The 18,165-nt window shown below is 46.7% G+C and overlaps 1 protein-coding gene across 1 annotated transcript in view; it reads right to left on the reverse strand.

The window, feature by feature from the left end:
* The window catches only part of ELP3 (elongator acetyltransferase complex subunit 3), a 175,546-nt gene extending 169,326 nt beyond the window's left edge, over positions 1–6,220 (reverse strand). The window contains exons 1-4 of the mRNA XM_074991456.1: positions 6,168–6,220; positions 4,076–4,175; positions 1,342–1,480; positions 62–132 (exon numbers count right to left, since the gene is read on the reverse strand). Of these exons, the coding sequence (XP_074847557.1) occupies positions 62–132; positions 1,342–1,480; positions 4,076–4,175; positions 6,168–6,186 (329 nt within the window). The 5' untranslated portion in view covers positions 6,187–6,220. The remainder of the gene's footprint in view (positions 1–61; positions 133–1,341; positions 1,481–4,075; positions 4,176–6,167) is intronic.
* Between the last annotated feature and the right edge of the window lie 11,945 nt (positions 6,221–18,165).

Below are 18,165 nucleotides of genomic sequence, written 5' to 3' on the forward strand. Positions count from 1 at the left end.
ACTCACTGCAGAGATACTAAAACGCATTACTCCTTTGGCTCATCCGAACAGTCATACTTACACACATATGTTTCCTGTAAAGTTAATGTGTGGACACCTGTGAGGTTTGCACATCACAGCCACAACAGCAATCTGTAATAAAGAGAGTTGCAAAGGAAGAAAATTATAATCAGATATTTCAGAAATCGTTAAAAATGCCTCTTGGAAATGTACAAATAAGTATATATGTTTGGGACTATTTTTAGGGTTTTTCCCCCCCTCCAAATCTTACTAATAGCACACTGGTGTGTTAACTCTTGCAGGACGAAAAAAGTGGCAGGGACAGAGTTGACCGCCATAAAATGCAAGAACAGACAAGCAATGCCACTGCTAAAAGGGGTTACCAAAGTCCAGAGGTATGCAGCAGCAGGATATGTTTATGGCATACAAGACCCCATTTACAAGCAAAAAAACCCCATCTTGGGTCTGGTACCACAGTCACACTGACAATACTGAGAGAGTGACATAAAATCCCAACTGAGATTGTTTGGTGCACTTTCAGGAGAGTACAAAGCTGGGAGAATGACAATATGCATGGAAGAAACACTTCGGAAGACAGGCTTTGGAGAGACAGAAATATACGATGTGAAAACAAGGAAAACAAAATTAATTTTCATCGGACACAGAAAGTAATTCTCTGCATTTTGTGTCTTGTTTTCTCCTATGCTCTCATACAGTTTCTCAAGAAAACAATGGAGCCTGACACCATGTGAGATACTAAACTCCCTTTTAGCAAATAGAGACTAAGATTCAGAGAGGTTAAGATGCAATAACACCCTCACTGACTTGGTCCCCAACTGAGAAGCATTAAAAAACAAAAGAGATACGTTCTCCTCACTCCCCTTTAGCTCCAGCCCCACTGGATGGAGGGGGAGTTGGGATGGGGAGGACAGGGTATGGTAGAGAAGAGTGATGAGGCTCATGGTTTACACCCAGGGCCGGATTAATTTTTTGGGGGGCCTAGGACTAGTAGCTTTTTGGAGCCCCCTATGCTCTCAGATGGGGCCAGAAACGAAGGACTCCATTTGCAGGACTGATGAGGTGGAGGTGTGGGGTCTGGGCAGGACGTACGGTGGCTGGAGCGTCAGCTCGCACTGTACGGGTGGAGCAGGTGGGTGAGGTGGGAGAAGGATCTGGGCAAGCTGTGGGCCATGGTTCCCCATCCCTGATGTAGACAATCTGGGAAGCTGATGAAATACCTAGTACCTCATTACAGCTTCTGGACATTCAACGTCTTGATAGTATTGGACAGCGATTGATCCTGGTCTGCCAATGAAAAGTTCCTTCTTATAAAGTGCTCACCCCGCTAGCAGTTCGGATTGGCTTTGCCTTCAGCTTCGGTACCAGCACCTTGCGGTACTGAGGTGGTACAGCAGCAATGATATCAACCAAACGAGGCTGGGCAGAAAGCCCATACTTAGCAGACGTCTTGGTTTTCACCCTAAAATGGAAGGATCTCAAATTACTTGATCCTATTCAGGCCCACTGCTATGACATCCCAGAACCTATCTACAACGTGACGCAGGAAATGCTGCGTTTCTGGCTACAATTCAGATTAATGTACATTTCTTAATGACACATACTTTAAAATAATCTACTTAATAAGCTGATGCTAGCTACATGTGACAGCTACTTTGGTATTCAAGGCTTTAAAAAAAAAAAACCAATGGTGCAAAGGAACTGAAATTATAAGATTTTTTATTTTTGCTATTTCTTAGCTCCTTTTCGGTTAACATGAGGATGTACTCCAAAAAGGTCTGAAAATAGCACTAGAAGGCTCAAAGTTTATAGTTCCTCAGTGACTGTGAGCAAATTAGTTCAGTTCATGAGATGCCTGCTGGGTTTCTTAACTAGTGCTTGGAAATAGACTTTGCAGCCACTTTTTCTGCTTTCATTTATACCTGTGCGATTCCCGCAGTCTTCGAAGGGAAGGCCAAAGTACTATAGTAAGAAACTGGGGTCAAATCCTGTTCTCAGTCTCAAGATGCTTATTCTAAATTTGCAACAGTAACAGGGCAGAATACTGTTTTAGTTAACAGATCTTTTCATTACACTGGAACCTGAATTTAATCAGGATCACTGTCACATGACTCTGTGTACAGCTACACAGCAAACAAAAGACCTGCAGCAGAGTCTCAGAGTCTGGGTCATATGACCTAGGTTTGGGATGCAGGGCTAAAATGAACGGTGTGGACATTCAGGCTTGGGATGCAGTGTGTGCCCCAGAGCCCAGCAAAAGCCCAGCCAATTCAGCTGCCTCTGCAAAACATGAAGTCGGGAACCAGACACGACAGCAGAGACTGCAGACGGGTGGGTAGCTGAGACAAGAGAGGCTGCAGGGAGGCAACGGAAGCCCCCATGGGGAAGTGGGGGCAAGACAGGAAATTAAGATGGCACTCTGCCAGCAGGAAGCACAATACATGAGCACAGCACAGCTGTGGACAAAAGGTATGGGGAGGTCGCAGAGGGACCCCGGGGGGAGTGGGGGGGAGCAGATTGTGCTGCATCCTCCTTTGGAAATTTCATGCCCCCCAATTTGAGCATTAGATAAGCAGCCATCATGGATGGCCTAAATACAACATAGGCCTGCCATGAGTGTACGGGACTGCACTAGGTGACCTCTCAGGTTGTTTGAAGTCCTATGATTCTATGATCTACCTTTTTTTTTTCCCAGACCCGCAATGCAAGCACAAGTCAAATGAGGGTTTGGTTTAGTTTTTGCTGTGTACACATTCCCTGGATTGCCTCTGTGGGACTATCACGTTGGACAGACTTACCATGCAAAAATGCAAGAGGGGAAGAGATAGCTCAGTGGTTTGAGCACTGGCCTGCTAAACCCAGGGTTGTGAGCTCAACCCCAGAGGGTGTCATTTATGGATCTGGGCAAAATGGAGGAGAAGGGGGGTTTGGTGCTTGGTTCTGCCAAGAAGGCAGAGGACTGGACTTGATGAACTCTCTTCCAGCTCTACGAGTGACCTCCTGAGGTTCCTTCAACTCTACAAGATGTGTATCTCCACATATTTAAGATATACGTTTATTGTTTTTCATTAATATGACCCATACAGCATTGCATAAAAGCTCTAAATGAAGTAAACAGATATATTAACACATCAGCACACAATTATACAGACTTTGTACTGGGGAAAGAATTTCAGCAGGGGTACAAAAACTTAGTCGTATTTTTAAAAATGTCAGAATAGATCATGCTTCCCAGGACAGGCACTCAGCCTGGGAGTAATAGGAACAGAGACATAGGCTACGTCTACACGTGAAGCCTACATCGAAATAGCTTATTTTGATGTAGCAACATCAAAATAGGCTATTTCGATGAATAATGTCTACACGTCCTCCAGGGCTGGCAATGTCGATGTTCAACTTCGACGTTGCGCAGCACCACATCGAAATAGGCGCTGCGACGGAACGTCTACACGCCAAAGTAGCACACATTGAAATAAGGGTGCCAGGCACAGCTGCAGACAGGGTCACAGGGCGGACTCAACAGCAAGCCGCTCCCTTAAAGGGCCCCTCCCAGACATAGTTGCACTAAACAACACAAGATACACAGAGCCTACAACTGGTTGCAGACCCTGTGCCTGCAGCATGGATCCCCAGCTGCCGCAGCAGCAGCCAGAAGCCCTGGGCTAAGGGCTGCTGCCCACGGTGACCATAGAGCCCTGCAGGGGCTGGACAGAGAGCATCTCTCAACCCCCCAGCTGATGGCTGCCATGGAGGACCCGGCAATTTTGACGTTGCGGGACGCGGATCGTCTACACGGTCCCTACTTCGACGTTGAATGTCGAAGTAAGGCGCTATTCCGATCCCCTCATGAGGTTAGCGACTTCGACGTCTCGCCGCCTAACGTCGAAGTTAACTTCGAAATAGCGCCCAATGCGTGTAGCCGCGACGGGCGCTATTTCGAAGTTAGTGCCGCTACTTCGAAGTCGCGTGCACGTGTAGACGCGGCTATAGAGCGCTACTGGACTGCTTTTTTGTTTTGGGAGTAAAAGGGTGTACGCTATTGACTAGCACTACTTACTTATTTAGATTCACATCTCTTCCCTGCTCATGAGCCTCAATCAGCTGTTTAATGATATCAGCTATTGTCATCATCATTAGCTCTGCATGGCTGAGGTCCCCTGAAATAAAAATGAAGTATGGTCACACATACATATGACATCTCACAGCCATCCCTAAGGGGGCACAGAGCAATTCCCTGCCCCAGCTCCACCCCCACCCTGCCACTGTTCTGTCCCCTCTCCTTCCCCGCCACTGCACAATCCTGGGATGCCTGGCAAAGGGCAATGGCAGAGGTGGCCCCTTCCCACTCTGACTGCAGTGTTGGGAGACCCTGAAGCAGAGTGATTCAGCAGCCTGCTTTGCTCTGTCCCCATCTCCCAGCCAGGATGATCCACTTGACCACGGCAGCAAGAAGCAGAGCATTCCAGCCCCATGCACCTCCTCGAACCCTGCCATGAACGTGAGTGTGTTAGGGCTGAGCTCTCCTGATACTCTATGCCAGCCGCCTCCCCCAGGTGATCTCCTGGGCTACCCGGGACTCACAGGCTCCCACCACAATGTGGGGTCACCCCGTTCTATGGACAGGACGGCTCTGTATTTGCTAATTATAAGTGCAAGTTGCCAAGTCAAGCTAACACTTATTGTCAACCCCACAGAGCTGAGCCAATGCACCCCATTCATGATTTCCTGCACCCCCTTTTTATTAAGGGAAACAACTGACATAAGATAATGGTTTTGTTGAGTGTGTAACACACACAATCCACCTTCATTTCTCCTGTCTCACTCTCAAGCCCTGCAGTGTCCAAAACACTTCCCATTCCCCACTTGTGCAATGTGGCAAAGTACAGCTCAGGAGAGCCACACACTTGGGGTGCCTCTCCAGCCATGTGGGAAGCCCCTCCAGTCGCTCCACACACGCAACCCACCACATAGTGAGACAAGTGCCTGGCAGCAAACAGGGATTAATTTAAGGCTGTGCTAAGAAAATCAGACTGGAGGATCAAAGTGGGACCTTCTGGCTTTGGATTCTAAAGCTATGCCGGTAATATCAGCTGTAAGGTGGGCTGCGTGGCTGAACTTTATCCTGGGGAGAGCCAGGACCTTTTTTGTACTCAGCCAGCTCCCCACCCCACACTCGCAGCCAATCCCATGGCTGCGGTTGCCAAGGTAGTACTGGCAAATGCCAGCACAAAAAAAAGCACTGGGGAGCGCTAAATAAAACCACCCCAAACAATGAGGTAACTTTATCAATAGAAACACAGCGCCCACCACACACGCACAGTGGAGCTTTTTGTTGCTAAAACTTGTGTGTCATTGGGGGGACTGTTTTTTCACACCTTGAGCGATAAAAACTTTAGTGAGAGACAGGGGCTACTGGTGAGAAGGGGCTCAGGGCAGATACTAAGGAACGCCCCCCCCCTCCCCCCACACCTTCCCTAGTGATGCGGCCCAAGAGAAGCCGCGGGGGCAGGTGTCTGCCAAGGGCAGCAGGGGCGGGAGAAACGGAGCAGCACAGCCCTAGCTCACTTGTCTCTGGCCGCCTCACTCCACCTCCCCCTGGTCTGTGAGTGCCGAGGATGATCCCCCACCTCCCCCGAGCTGCGCCCCACAGCCAGTTGGGGGCTACATGGCTCCCTCCCCCCCACCGCTGCCGGGGAGCAGAGCCCTGTTGTGGGTACCGGCCCCCTGCTAATCTCCCCATGAACCCAGAAGCCCCGTCCTCTCCCGCCCATGGCAGCTGGTGGGGGGTACATGCTGCCCTGACCCCGCCCTCCCATGGCAGTTGGGGGGTACGTGCCCCGCGAACCCCGAACCCTCCTGCCCCTGGCGATTGGGGGTTCGTGGCCCCCAGCCCCGCCCTCCCATGGCAGTTGGGGGTTACATGCCCCGCGGACCCCAGGCCCCTCCCACCCATGGCAGTTGGGGGGTATGTGCCCCCCGCGAGAGCGCACGTGGAAGCCTGTGTGTCTGTGCAGAGGCCGGGGAGCTGCGCCGGGAGATATGCGGGGGCAGGGGCCCTCCCTGCACAGCGGAGCCCCAGCTGCGAAGGCCCCGAGCCTGCGCGCGCGCTGGGGGGCGGGAGTCAGAACAAGCTGCGGTCCCGCCGCTACCTTTCTTCTTCTGCCTCATGTTGGCGGAGCGACGCACTGCCCTCCCGCTCCGAACCCGGCGTGGCGAGAAGTGAGCATGCGCGCCCGAGGGGAGCATGCGCACCGCTCCCTACTGACGCCAACAGTTTGCCCTGGCTAGAATTGGGACTCTGCTTCCGGCTTGGCGACGCCCGACGTCGCTCTCTCGGTAGGCCCGTCTTAGCGCGTACTGAGCATGCGCGCCTCTAAGACGCATGCTCAGTAAGCTTTCCTGGTACTAACGCTCTGCCCTCGCAAGGCTTCAGGCTGTTTCCCGTGGGGGATGGGCAGGGTCTGAGCAGGGTCAGGATTTTCAGGCCTGGAGGCGACGATCAAGCAGCTTAAGGAGGGGTGGGGTGCAGGAGCTGGAGGGAAATGTGGGGTTTGCCCCCCACACAAGAGGGGGTAGAAGTTCCCCTGCATGAGCCACCTGCTGAGTTTGCAAAGACAGGAATAGGGTTGCCTGAGGGGAGCACAGGGCTGCTGCCAGGGACCGTCCCCTCTGCAGGACAGCTGTCCTAGTGCTCAGGCTGTCACTGGTGAAAGTTTAACCCCAAATAAATCTATTGGTTTTTAAGATGCCCCAGGACTCCTTCCTGGTTTTGCAGATACAAACTAGGACAGCTGGGACTTGCCTGGACACAACACCCCAGTGTCATATAAAACATGGGAGTAACCCTATGCTCTCTCCAGGTATAGCCTGCTACAGGCACAGGAAACCTAATGCTGCAAAATATTGTACACACAGCCTTTGAGGGACTGTGTAACATTTTCAGTATTTAAAAAATCTTTATGCCTGCACGAAGACTCAGACCAGTTCATAGATTTGTCTTTGCTGCTGCTGTGATTCTCTGAATTGCGTTCCCTTCCTTTTAGCCCATTTTAATTATAAGAAGGACTCCAGTGTCATCTTACAGACTAATAATTTTATTATGGCATAAACTTTTCTGAGTTGCAACTCACTTCATCAGATAGTAGGGACACAGATGGGCTCTACCCCTACTATGTGTTTCTTTTCCTTCCTTTTCCACATCTGATGAAATAGTTTTTGCTGAAACTTACTAGCGTGGCTAATTCTGAAACCTTTCATTTGAATTATAGTTTCCCTCCTTTAAAATTTTATATCTATTACTCTGAACACTTCATTCTTTATCTGTATTATCATTGTGCAATGCATATTATTGCACTGTTCTTATTTTTAATAGCTAATGCTCAAAAACCTTTAAGTAAATAGTAGTTACTGGCTTTAGTAATTCCATCTGTATTTCTATTATAGCACTCGGCGTGGTTTTTGTACTTTGATTTGTAAGTTGGAATTTGTAATTATATTTTTCTTTTAATTTTTATAGCACAAGTTCATTCTTTTGGTCTATAGCCTACCAGCCCTACGGAACCAGTACATAGTGTGCAGCCTATGTAACTCATGAAAGACCTTCTCTCCACCCCTCAAAGTCTCTGCTTGAACATAACCAATCAGAAGAAAGATCTACAGAAAGCAATGAAAAGGAGGAAACTCCTCTAGGCTCCTTTGCATCAAAGAGGGGACAGTACCCTAACCCTGAACAAAAGAGCTTTGGTATACTCCCTTGAATCAGCACTTTACCCATAAACAAATCTACAGGTTGAACCTCTCTAATCCAGAGCTCTCCCATTTGGCAACATCTGTAATTCAACATAGTTTTAGATAGCCAGACAACCACTTATCATCGGTGTTGCAGTTTTTCCCGTGGTCCCATAAAGTTTGTTTACAAACAGCAGTCCTGGCTCTCTGTGTTCTGTGCTGTTATTTAGCTGCTATTTAGCCCTGAATGAAATGTTGATAAGGCTGATGGATAACTTTGACCTCCCATGGTCTGGCAAATTCTCTAAGTGTGCCAGGTTGGAGAGATTCAACTTGTACAACATTTGGTTAAAGAACACTTGAAGGAGGCTCAAGTTGCACTACATAAATTGGAAAAGGAAGTTTTTTCAGGCCAACTTCAGGACACAGCTTCAGGAGCAAAGCTCCCGGACCTTAATATCTTACAAATCACCATGCAAGGTCTAGAATTCTCTCTAAAACTTCATTCCGAGTGGGCATCAGGAAAGCTTCATCTGTCAGTGACTAGCATTGTACTAGTGCAGGCATGCATTGTTTCACAGTAATCTACGAAATGGGAGAGTTTAGCTGTGAGCAAGTTTGTCAGTCCATCCATTCATCTCTCCAGGAGCTCCTCCTAAATAGTAAGAGGTAGGAATGCCAAATTTGTTATGCAGCTTCCTCTTATCGTAACTTATCATAGAATCATAGAACAATAGAGCTGGAAGAGACCTAAAAAAGCCATCAAGTCCAGCCCCCTGCCCTAGGCAGGACCAAACTCATCAGATCAGCCCAGCCAGGGCTTTGTCAAGGCGAGACTTAGACACCTCCAGGGATGGAGACTCCACGACTTCCCTGGGTAGACCATTCCAATGCTTCACCACCCTCCTAGTGAAACAGATTTTCCTAATGTTCAAACCGGACCTTCCCAACTGCAACTTGAGACCATTGTTCTGTGTTCTGCCATCCGTGACCACTGTGAACAGCCTCTCTCCAGCCTCTTTGCAACCTCCCTTCAGTAAGTTGAAGGCTGTTATCAAGTCCCCCCTCAGTCTTCTCTTCTGAAGACTAAATTGTCCCAATTCCCTCAACCTTTCTTCATAGGTCATATGCTCCAGCCCCCTAATTATTTTGGTCACCCTCCACTGGACCCTCTCCAGTGTGTCCACATCTTTCCTATAACTGGGGGCCCAGAACTGGACACACCTCTCCAGATGTGGCCTCACTTAAAGCAAAGTAAGCTTTTGGTTGTGCCAGGACAATGGGAATTGCCTGGAATGAGATTGTTTCTCATAACATGGAAAGAGGGGGGGTTGCTAGCATGGACAGTTATACTATGTAATGGCCACAGGGGGGCAGCAAGGGACCAGAGGTGTAGACCTGGACAGCTATAATCCCATTGGACTGCCAGGGATGAAGGTAAACTTCCTGTCTCTTGCCCAGGCAGCAAGGTCTCTGCCACAGCTAGTCCTGGGGATTCACCCCATGGCCAGCACAGTCCACACAGCGGCCAGCTCCAGGGAGCTGATGCCCATCCAGGGTGGCCCTGCCAGCTCTGGCACCCTCAGCCTCCTGCCCTGAGACCCTCCTTACAACCCAACCTTGACTCCCACACCCCCCACACCTCCAGCCCCCTGCATTAAAGCCTTCTATAAGGGCCCAAGCATGCCAGGTAACTGTGCCAGTTGCTAATAAAGAGACATTAAGGATATTGCTGTGTAACACTCCTTCATTGTAAAAACCCCATACAGCCGCAAAAGATTATGCACTAAACCCTAAGAATTGGGGGTGGATAGGTGTCTTTGACCATACCTCTTGGAACTGGGAAAAGATCAGGGTGCCTAACTCAACTGGGTTATACTGTGAGCCTACAGAAGGGTAAATATGAGTGTCCTAGAGCAGAGGTTCCAAACTTGTCTCCTTCTGAGCCTCCCCCTCATGCTGTGCATTACCAGAAGGAATGTGGGCTCAAGGAAGGACCCTTGAACTTAGTCATAGTTTGACACCTAGTTTGGGGGGTAGGGACCTGAGGGGCTCAATCTAGTTCTGCATCAGTGGCCCAGGGGAGGAAATGACTCTTCCACCCCCAACTCATCTCAGCCTGTCTGCATTGTGCCAGGGGTGTTGTCACTACAATTAGAGCTCAGAGGCTGGGGGCTCAGTTAAAAGAGTTTAAAAATAGCTCAGGGTCTATGTGCTAGGGGCTATGTGTGGGTGGGAGGGAGTGGCTGTCTGCTGAGGCAAGTAACCTGCTATGGTCAGAAATACTTTAGCGCTGTGCACCCTTCCATACAAGTCTTGTGTACCCAAATACTTAGAGTCTTCTTGGCTAAGCAAACAAATAATCACAGATCTTTACAAAGCATCTATATAGTCTCTTTTTAAATGGCTTTCATGCCTGTGATAATGGTGTTACTGAGATGTATGTTGTAAGGCTGTTTTACTTCAGAGTCTTTAGAAGTGCAGAAAATTTTCTCCAAAAAACTTTTATCATGCAAAGAAAAAAAAATTACCCACACCGGACATCATTAGGGCACACAAGTAAAGCGTTTCCATGCATTCAGAAAACAACTGAATCCATATTTTCTTCAGGCACCTCTTCTTTCTTTTTTTAAGTCACATTTCTGTGCCATTACCTCTCCTGCCCTGAGTTATGACAATTATATTTGGTTAAAATCTTGCAGGTGATCTCATTATATTAAATTACATTCTATCTGCACTGATCAAATGCAGCCAAATTTTGTAAATCACAAATACCTTCCAAATCAGGAACAGAGCTGCTTTTACTTTTGTCTGACTCGTGACTGGCCTCTGAATGATGCATTGTTGATTTCTGCCTTACCCTGCTCATAGGTTCACAACGTACATTCTGTACCTTCCAACTTTCAATTGGCTATGGACTGATACTCTGTTTCCAGTGCTCTCAGTGCCTCTGGGTTAGGTATAGTTTTACGCAGATCTTAGAGAAATCCTCCTTTGCTACCTCCGTAGGTGGTATAACAAACGTATTTAGCAATTAAAGGAGAACTGAGCGTAAATGTTACCAGAAACCCCCCTGTGGCCATGGCGACACTAGCACCCTCCTTTTGAAAGGGGGATGCTAATGAGCCACTTCAGCAGATGCTAATGAGGTACCATGCATATGCAGTGACTCATTAGCATAACAGCAGCCACAGAGTGCCGCTTTCAAAACGCATGCCGCCGGTGTAGACAGGGGCCTTTTGAAAGGACCCCCAGACTCTGAAAACCCCTTCGTCCCACTTGGTTTTGGGAAGAAGGGGCTTTCAAAATCCAGGGGGGGTCCTTTCAAAAGGGAGGTGCTCGTGTAGCCATGGCCTGTACGTTTGTATCATGTCTCAAGTATGTTATGCAGAGTGATTTGCAAGCAGCAGTAACAACAATCACTACAGATTCCCTGAGTGATGATGATTTCTAATTAAAAAAAGTCATTCCTGAGTTCACCATAGAAGATCTCCAAATTTTAAAGTTAAACATTCACTTTTATTTACTTACCAAATTAGCAAATTTTTCTAGTGTTGGTTGGGTCCTTAAGTCAAAAAATGATGTTTTTAGGGTTTTTCTTGGAAAATAAAATGTACATGCCTATTTAAATGACTATAGCTGTGTCTACACGTGCACGCTACTTCGAAGTAGCGGCACTAACTTCGAAATAGCGCCCGTCACGGCTACATGCGTCGGGCGCTATTTCGAAGTTAACTTCGACGTTAGGCGGTGAGACGTCGAAGTCGCTAACCTCATGAGGGGATTGGAATAGCGCCCTACTTCGACGTTCAACGTCGAAGTAGGGACCGTGTAGACGATCCGCGTCCCGCAACGTCGAAATTGCCGGGTCCTCCATGGTGGCCATCAGCTGAGGGGTTGAGAGATGCTCTCTCTCCAGCCCCTGCGGGGCTCTATGGTCACCGTGGGCAGCAGCCCTTAACCCAGGGCTTCTGGCTGCTGCTGCGGCAGCTGGGGATCCATGCTGCAGGCACAGGGTCTGCAACCAGTTGTCGGCTCTGTGTATCTTGTGTTGTTTAGTGCAACTGTGTCTGGGAGGGGCCCTTTAAGGGAGCGGCTTGCTGTTGAGTCCGCCCTGTGACCCTGTCTGCAGCTGTGCCTGGCACCCTTATTTCGATGTGTGCTACTTTGGCATGTAGACGTACCCTCGCAGCGCCTATTTCAATGTGGTGCCGTGCAACGTCGAAGTTGAACATCGACGTTGCCAGCCCTGGAGGACGTGTAGACGTTATTCATCGAAATAGCCTATTTCGATGTTGCTACATCGAAATAAGCTATTTCGATGTTGGCTTCACGTGTAGACGTAGCCTATATGTTTCAAAGCCTGCATCCTCCACAACTTCAGCTCTCTCCCCTGAGACTCTCCTTAACCTCCTGCCCTGACACCTGCACCCCCCCCGCCACAGGAACCACCCCCCCTGAGACTCTCCCCACCCTCCAACCCTGTCTCATGTGCCCCCACAGACTCCACCCCTGCCCTGAGCCCCTCCTTGCCTTCCAACTCTGACTTCTTCACCCCCCAGTCCTCTCCCCTGAGCCCCCCACACACTCAGCCCCCTGCCTTGACTACTGCTCCCTGCCAAACACACCTACCAACCCCGTCTGAACCCTTTCTCACCCCCAACCACAGTGAGGGAACAAGAGCAAAGTGCACAGCTCATCTGGCCCCTGTACTCTCTAGCCAAAGTGAGGAATTCAGCAAACTGTGCACTTTCCCCTCGCTCCCTGACAGTGAGGAAGAGGAACAGCAAACAAGGAATCTGGGGCTGGGGAAGCTTTTATCCCCCACCCACGCACCTGGCAAAACCAAACCTATACGTTGCTTTAAGTGATAAGAGGAAGCTGTATTCCGAATTCGGTGGTCCTAGCTCTTACCATTTATGAGGAGTTCTTCACCAGACACCCAAACTCTCTGAAATACGTAGTAGATTGAGAACAAGAATAAATATCTGTTAGTCTATCAGGTGCCACAGGACTTCTTGTTGTTCTCGAAGGTACAGATTAACACGGCTACCTCTCTGATACTTGATAGTAGATTGAGCATTTGATAATGCAAATCACACCACTAGGGGGCACCAAAGTACTTAAATTGGAAAGAGCAGATCAAATCCTGAGTCCTAGACAAATCCATTGTTACAATAGCAAAAACTGCATGGTTAAAGAGAAAGGAATAATTGCTGGAGACTTGGTATAAAGGGGCAGATGACTGGGAGAGAGGGAGAAGGATGCATGGAAATTAGGACGGAAGAAGAGATAAAAGTCTCATGTATCTCTGAACGCTGTTTGTGGTCATACACAAGTTTCTTAGGGAACCAACCTAGCACCCAGGGTTTGGAGAAAGTATTTGTTGTTGGGTTGCTTCAAGGATGGCTCCCCAACATGCCACCCTCTCCATGAGCCCCTTTAAAGAAGACTTTTCTGGACAAATACACCACAAAGCCAGTGATATCTTCCTCCTCTGGAGAGACGTCAGCTCCTCTAGATTTACCCGACAATGTCAACAGCCACCACACATGCATTAAACTGTCTCTGGAACACTCCCACACCCTCATCAACTTCCTAGATACCATTGAGCATGCCTACCTGCCCTCTGGGGCACCCCACCACCCTGTGCCTCTGGGCCAGAAGCTCTATTCTCCCCCAGCCAAGGCAGAGAACTGGAGTAACATCCCCCTTCGCCCTGCAGAGCAACAAAGATGCTGAACCAGCTCAGCTCTGGGAGGGCTCAGCTATAGAGGCTTGCCAGCACTCAAGTGCACAGCCCTCAAAAGAAACCAACTCCCCACTCCCAATTTTACTCTGTATTAAAATTTTACACAGAGAAAGCTCATGAGGATGTTAGTTCTCTTTAGCAATGAGAGATATGCACAGGTGTTTCTCCCCTTCTACTGCCCTCTCACCTCCCATAAAAATTATTTACACTGGGTTCGATAATAAACAAAAGCAGTTTTATTAAGTATAAAAATAGGATTTAAATGATTGCAAGTGAAAACAGACAGATCAAAGAAAGATATTATGCCAAAATAAACAGAACATGCCATTTAAGCCTAGTACAGTAAACTCTTTCATATCCAGCAGCCCTAGCACTGGGAGGTTGTTGAATATTCAAATATTCCGCATAATAGAGAGGTACACCTAGTAATGTATAACACTAAAGAAAAACAAGATTAGATATTAAGAAAACAAAAATACATGCAGAATAATTTATTTACCAACAACAGTAGTATTGTACACTGTGAACTTATACTGCATTTGCTGTATTTATTTGTGTTTACTTTCCCTATATTGTACTTATGGAAAGCGTAACTAAAGTTGACTTATGGTTAAAATGCTGGTTATTGTTGAAAAATCCTCATCTGAGGTGATTGGTATGTCCCTGGCCATGGGCTGCGGTATCTGTGTGGCTTTCCTGCCTCCTTACCAAATAGCCTTAGAAACTAAGCATTTTAAAATAAAAACCTGCTTTACCAGCAGTAATGGCTTTATTCCCCATCAAACTGCAACAAAATTAAATAAGAATTTAAAAGAATTTACCTTAAAAAGTGTGTTTTAATTTACCATATAATAGTGTGCAATATAGGGTATAGGGCATAGCCGTCATAAAAAGTCAGTTATAATTAATATTCATAAACTTCATTAATATTTATAAGCTAGTGTTTGAAATCCTGTATAGTGATAGGTTAGTTTAGGATACCTCATACATATGTATTAGAGAGTGTGTCCTGGTTGCTGGGGCAACCGAGGGTGCGGACCTGAGCTGACAGGTGTTCAATCAGGTCCACCCCAGCTCTATAAATTTAAGAGCGCACCCCGCAGCCAGTCAGTCCGTGGGTGGCAAGGGACCCGAGAAGACCAAAGGATAAGAAGATTTGTGGACTGTGTCAAGAGCTGGACTTAGCAAAGAGCTGAAATCACCGAAGAGGCAAAAGACCGTGAAGGAGACCTGCGTGTCAATCAACGCACGCTAGCTGACGAGGGCCATCGAAGACCCGAAGCGGAACCAGCAGGAAGAGCTCCAGTCCGCCAATTTCCAACAAAGGCTCCGGCGGTTTTAATCGGGAGGGTTTGTCTGGCAGGAGTTGACGCCTTACGGCGGGGGCCCTGTAAAGACAAACCGCAGCAGCGGTCCTGCCCTTTCTTCCACCGACCATAGCCTGTGGCCGGTGGAGGAAATAAGGCCGTCGCTTGCCGGAGGGTTTTTTGTCATCCCATGGCGGTTCTTTTTCCCTCCTGTCTTTTCTCTCCTCTCTTTCTATCTGACCTGTCGCAGCTGCCATACAAGCGCGCCAGTGAGGGTCATAACTTCCTAGCTCAAGTTGAGATCTACAGCCCCAGTGGCTGGATAACAGAGCAGGAAGGAGAGGTACAACAAAGTCGTTAGGTTTAGAATTAAGCTAGTTAATTATGTCCACATGGATGTGCATTTTCTATTTTTTCTGTTGTGTCTTCTCTTGTTGCTATCTGTGTTAAAGTGTATTCTAGTTTATTGTTGGGTTGTAAGTAGGAAAGATATAGAAATAGTAAATGTTTAATTAGTAAACTGGGACTTCCCCAGGTATTATGCTTGGCGCCTTATATTTTGTAACTCTAACCTGCTAGATTAAACTGTAAAGCACAGGAGACTAGACTTTATAGCCTAGCCTAAGAATTTTTCATGCAAATAGAAGAATAGTCTAGGAATTCATAGTATTGATTATAATTTTATTTTACAGAGCTATTAGCTCCCTCCTTAACAAGGGAGGTAGAGCGGCCAGGGATTACCTTTAAAGGATTTACCCTGGTATAAAATAACCCTTTTGGGTAATTTAGGTGCTGCAATAAAGGGCTGCCCGGTAAATAGGGTGGTCGACATAGGCAGTGCCATATATAGAGGGCTCTCCCCTGTAAGGCCAACAGGGCAACCCAATTAATATTAATATATATAAGACTAGAATAGGTAAACTCTAAAATAAAATAAAGAAAGAAAAATCTGCTCCCCTTTGTAGTTCGGCTTTGCGTTGAGCGACTGGCAAAACCCCTTGAGGGTAAGACCCAGGAGTGTATATTAAAAATAATATTAGCTCTGTATCTGAATTTTGTTCCCTTTTACAGCAGTCAAAGAAGAGAGTATAATGTCTGCTCCAGACTAACAGTAAGTAGTTAGTAGGGGTTAGATAGAATTGCTGTTTATTACAGCTCTTACATAGTTCCAAGGCTGTGTGTTTCATAAATTCCAAATTCCTGTGCTAATCTAGTAGGACAAGGGATTAAGTTAGTTGTAAGTGTTAGGAAAGTTAGGTAAGGTAATACTGTTATAAGAGAAATCAAATTTTTCCTCAGTAAATCCCCTGTTTGTTTTTAAATTAAAGGACCTTGTCTGTTGTTCTTTCAGGGGAGGTCTCTTGCAGCACCACTCACACACCCTGTAAAACCCCATTGGACAGCCTCGTGTACGTTCGGCCAGGGTCACAGGGTAAAACCCTGAGGCACTCATCAGAAGCCTCAGTGCCTAGCTTGGGTGCCCGTTGACGTGAACTGATTAAACCATTCTCATGCAATTTTAATTTATTCTATCTATGTCACGTCCTCGTTCGTTAGTTATTTGAGATTTCCGAATGATAGAATGTCGGATATGAAAGCGTTTACTGTACACTAACTGAGAGTATTACAAATCTATTTTTCACTCCTCTGCCTGTTCCAGATAAATGCCTTCAAGTCGGAGCTGATCTTTGTGGGGAGGCAGTTTTCAAAAGCCAGCTGAAGATGACAATGTTGATTACACAAAGCTGCAGTTGCTCTGCCCACAGCTTCAACTGTCAGCTTCATTTCCTGGTGCTGCCTGTAACTCCTTCCCTCCTCTCACTGAGCAATCGGTGCCCTTTTAAAACACTGTCCACCTGGTACATACCTGATAGCTGCTAAGGGTCCTCCCTGGCCAAATACTGCTCCTAAATTTGCTCTGGTTCAGAGAGGTCTCTAAACCCTCATAATGTGTCCAATACTGGTGCAATTCAGCAATAAATCCACTGATTAATAGACCATAAGGTACTTTTGCTATGTTTGAGTTGAGACTACAATTATAATTGCCTGGGATGCGGCAATATCAAACAGAACTAGGTACGTCAATACAGGACACAAAACAATAATCCTTCATTTGTCAAAACAAAAAGCAGTCAAGTAGCACTGTATAGTAGTGTAGTATAGTAGTGTATAGTCTATAGTAGTGTATAGATTAGCACGGCTTCCCTTTGTTCCTATCCTTCATTTGTGTTTGTCATCCGTAGTTCTCCTAATGCTGCACAAAGTTGGGGATCCTCTCTGTTTTACAGCAATACAGACAGGTGATTAGACTTGCTCCAGGTCACCCAGCAAGTCAGTGACAAAACCAAGGCATAGAACCTATCTCCTTGTATCCTTTCAAGGCCTTCGCAAAGCCATTTAAAGAAACCAACTGGCTAACAATAAACAGTCAGATCATCTGTTTTATTCCCGACATGTAATTGGCAGTAGTGACATTAAGGCAAAGGTGCAGCTGCACTTTTCTTTCAAAGGGAGGCTACTTTTGAGTTCCAGGCACCTGGAAAATGTTATTCTTTCTCTATAAAGCACTTTAAAGCCTCAAAAGCCACGAGCACTTTACAAACCTCTGAATCAGACATGTTCCCTTTACTGATCAGAGAGCACACAGGCTACAGGTAGGTCTACAGGAAAAGCACAGCATTGTTATTATCGTCTGAACATTCAGCTCAGTTTGAGTCTGGTCAGGATCTCAGAAACATCATGTTCATATGAGCAGGCTCAGCGGCTTCAGAGCACCTCAAAGACTAACTAATTTACTTATTAGGCAATGAACTTTCATGGGTAACACCCACTGAAGAAGTGGGTCTGTCCCACAAAAGCTCACCTAATAAACTATTTTGCTAGTCTTTAAAGTGCTACTTGACTGCTTTTTGTTTTGATAGTGCATAGACTAGCACGGCTTCCTCTCTGTTACTATTCCACTTCTTACATTATCTGAAAACTTCTGTTCAATGTACTGCAGGGTTGAAAGAATCTGACAATATTATGAACCATAAGGCAGAGGATAGAAAATAAAACAAAAATATTGTAACACCACTATCTAAGCCCATTGGACACCTGCACCTTGAATACTATGTCCCATTCTGTTTGCTCTACCTCAAAAAATAACTGAAAAGAGAAGGGCAATAAAGATAATTAAGTATATAGAATGATTTTCATGTGAGAACACACTGAAGACTAGTGCCATTCAGCATATCAAAGAGGCTATTAAAAGGGAGTATGACAGGAAGTCTATAAAATGAAAGGTGGAGAGAAAAAGTGGCCGTTACCCTTTCCTGAAAATCAAAACCTAGGCATCACACAACAAAATGAATAGGCAGC

Source organism: Carettochelys insculpta, chromosome 3, assembly GCF_033958435.1.
Source record: "Carettochelys insculpta isolate YL-2023 chromosome 3, ASM3395843v1, whole genome shotgun sequence".
Classification (NCBI taxonomy): domain Eukaryota; kingdom Metazoa; phylum Chordata; order Testudines; family Carettochelyidae; genus Carettochelys; species Carettochelys insculpta.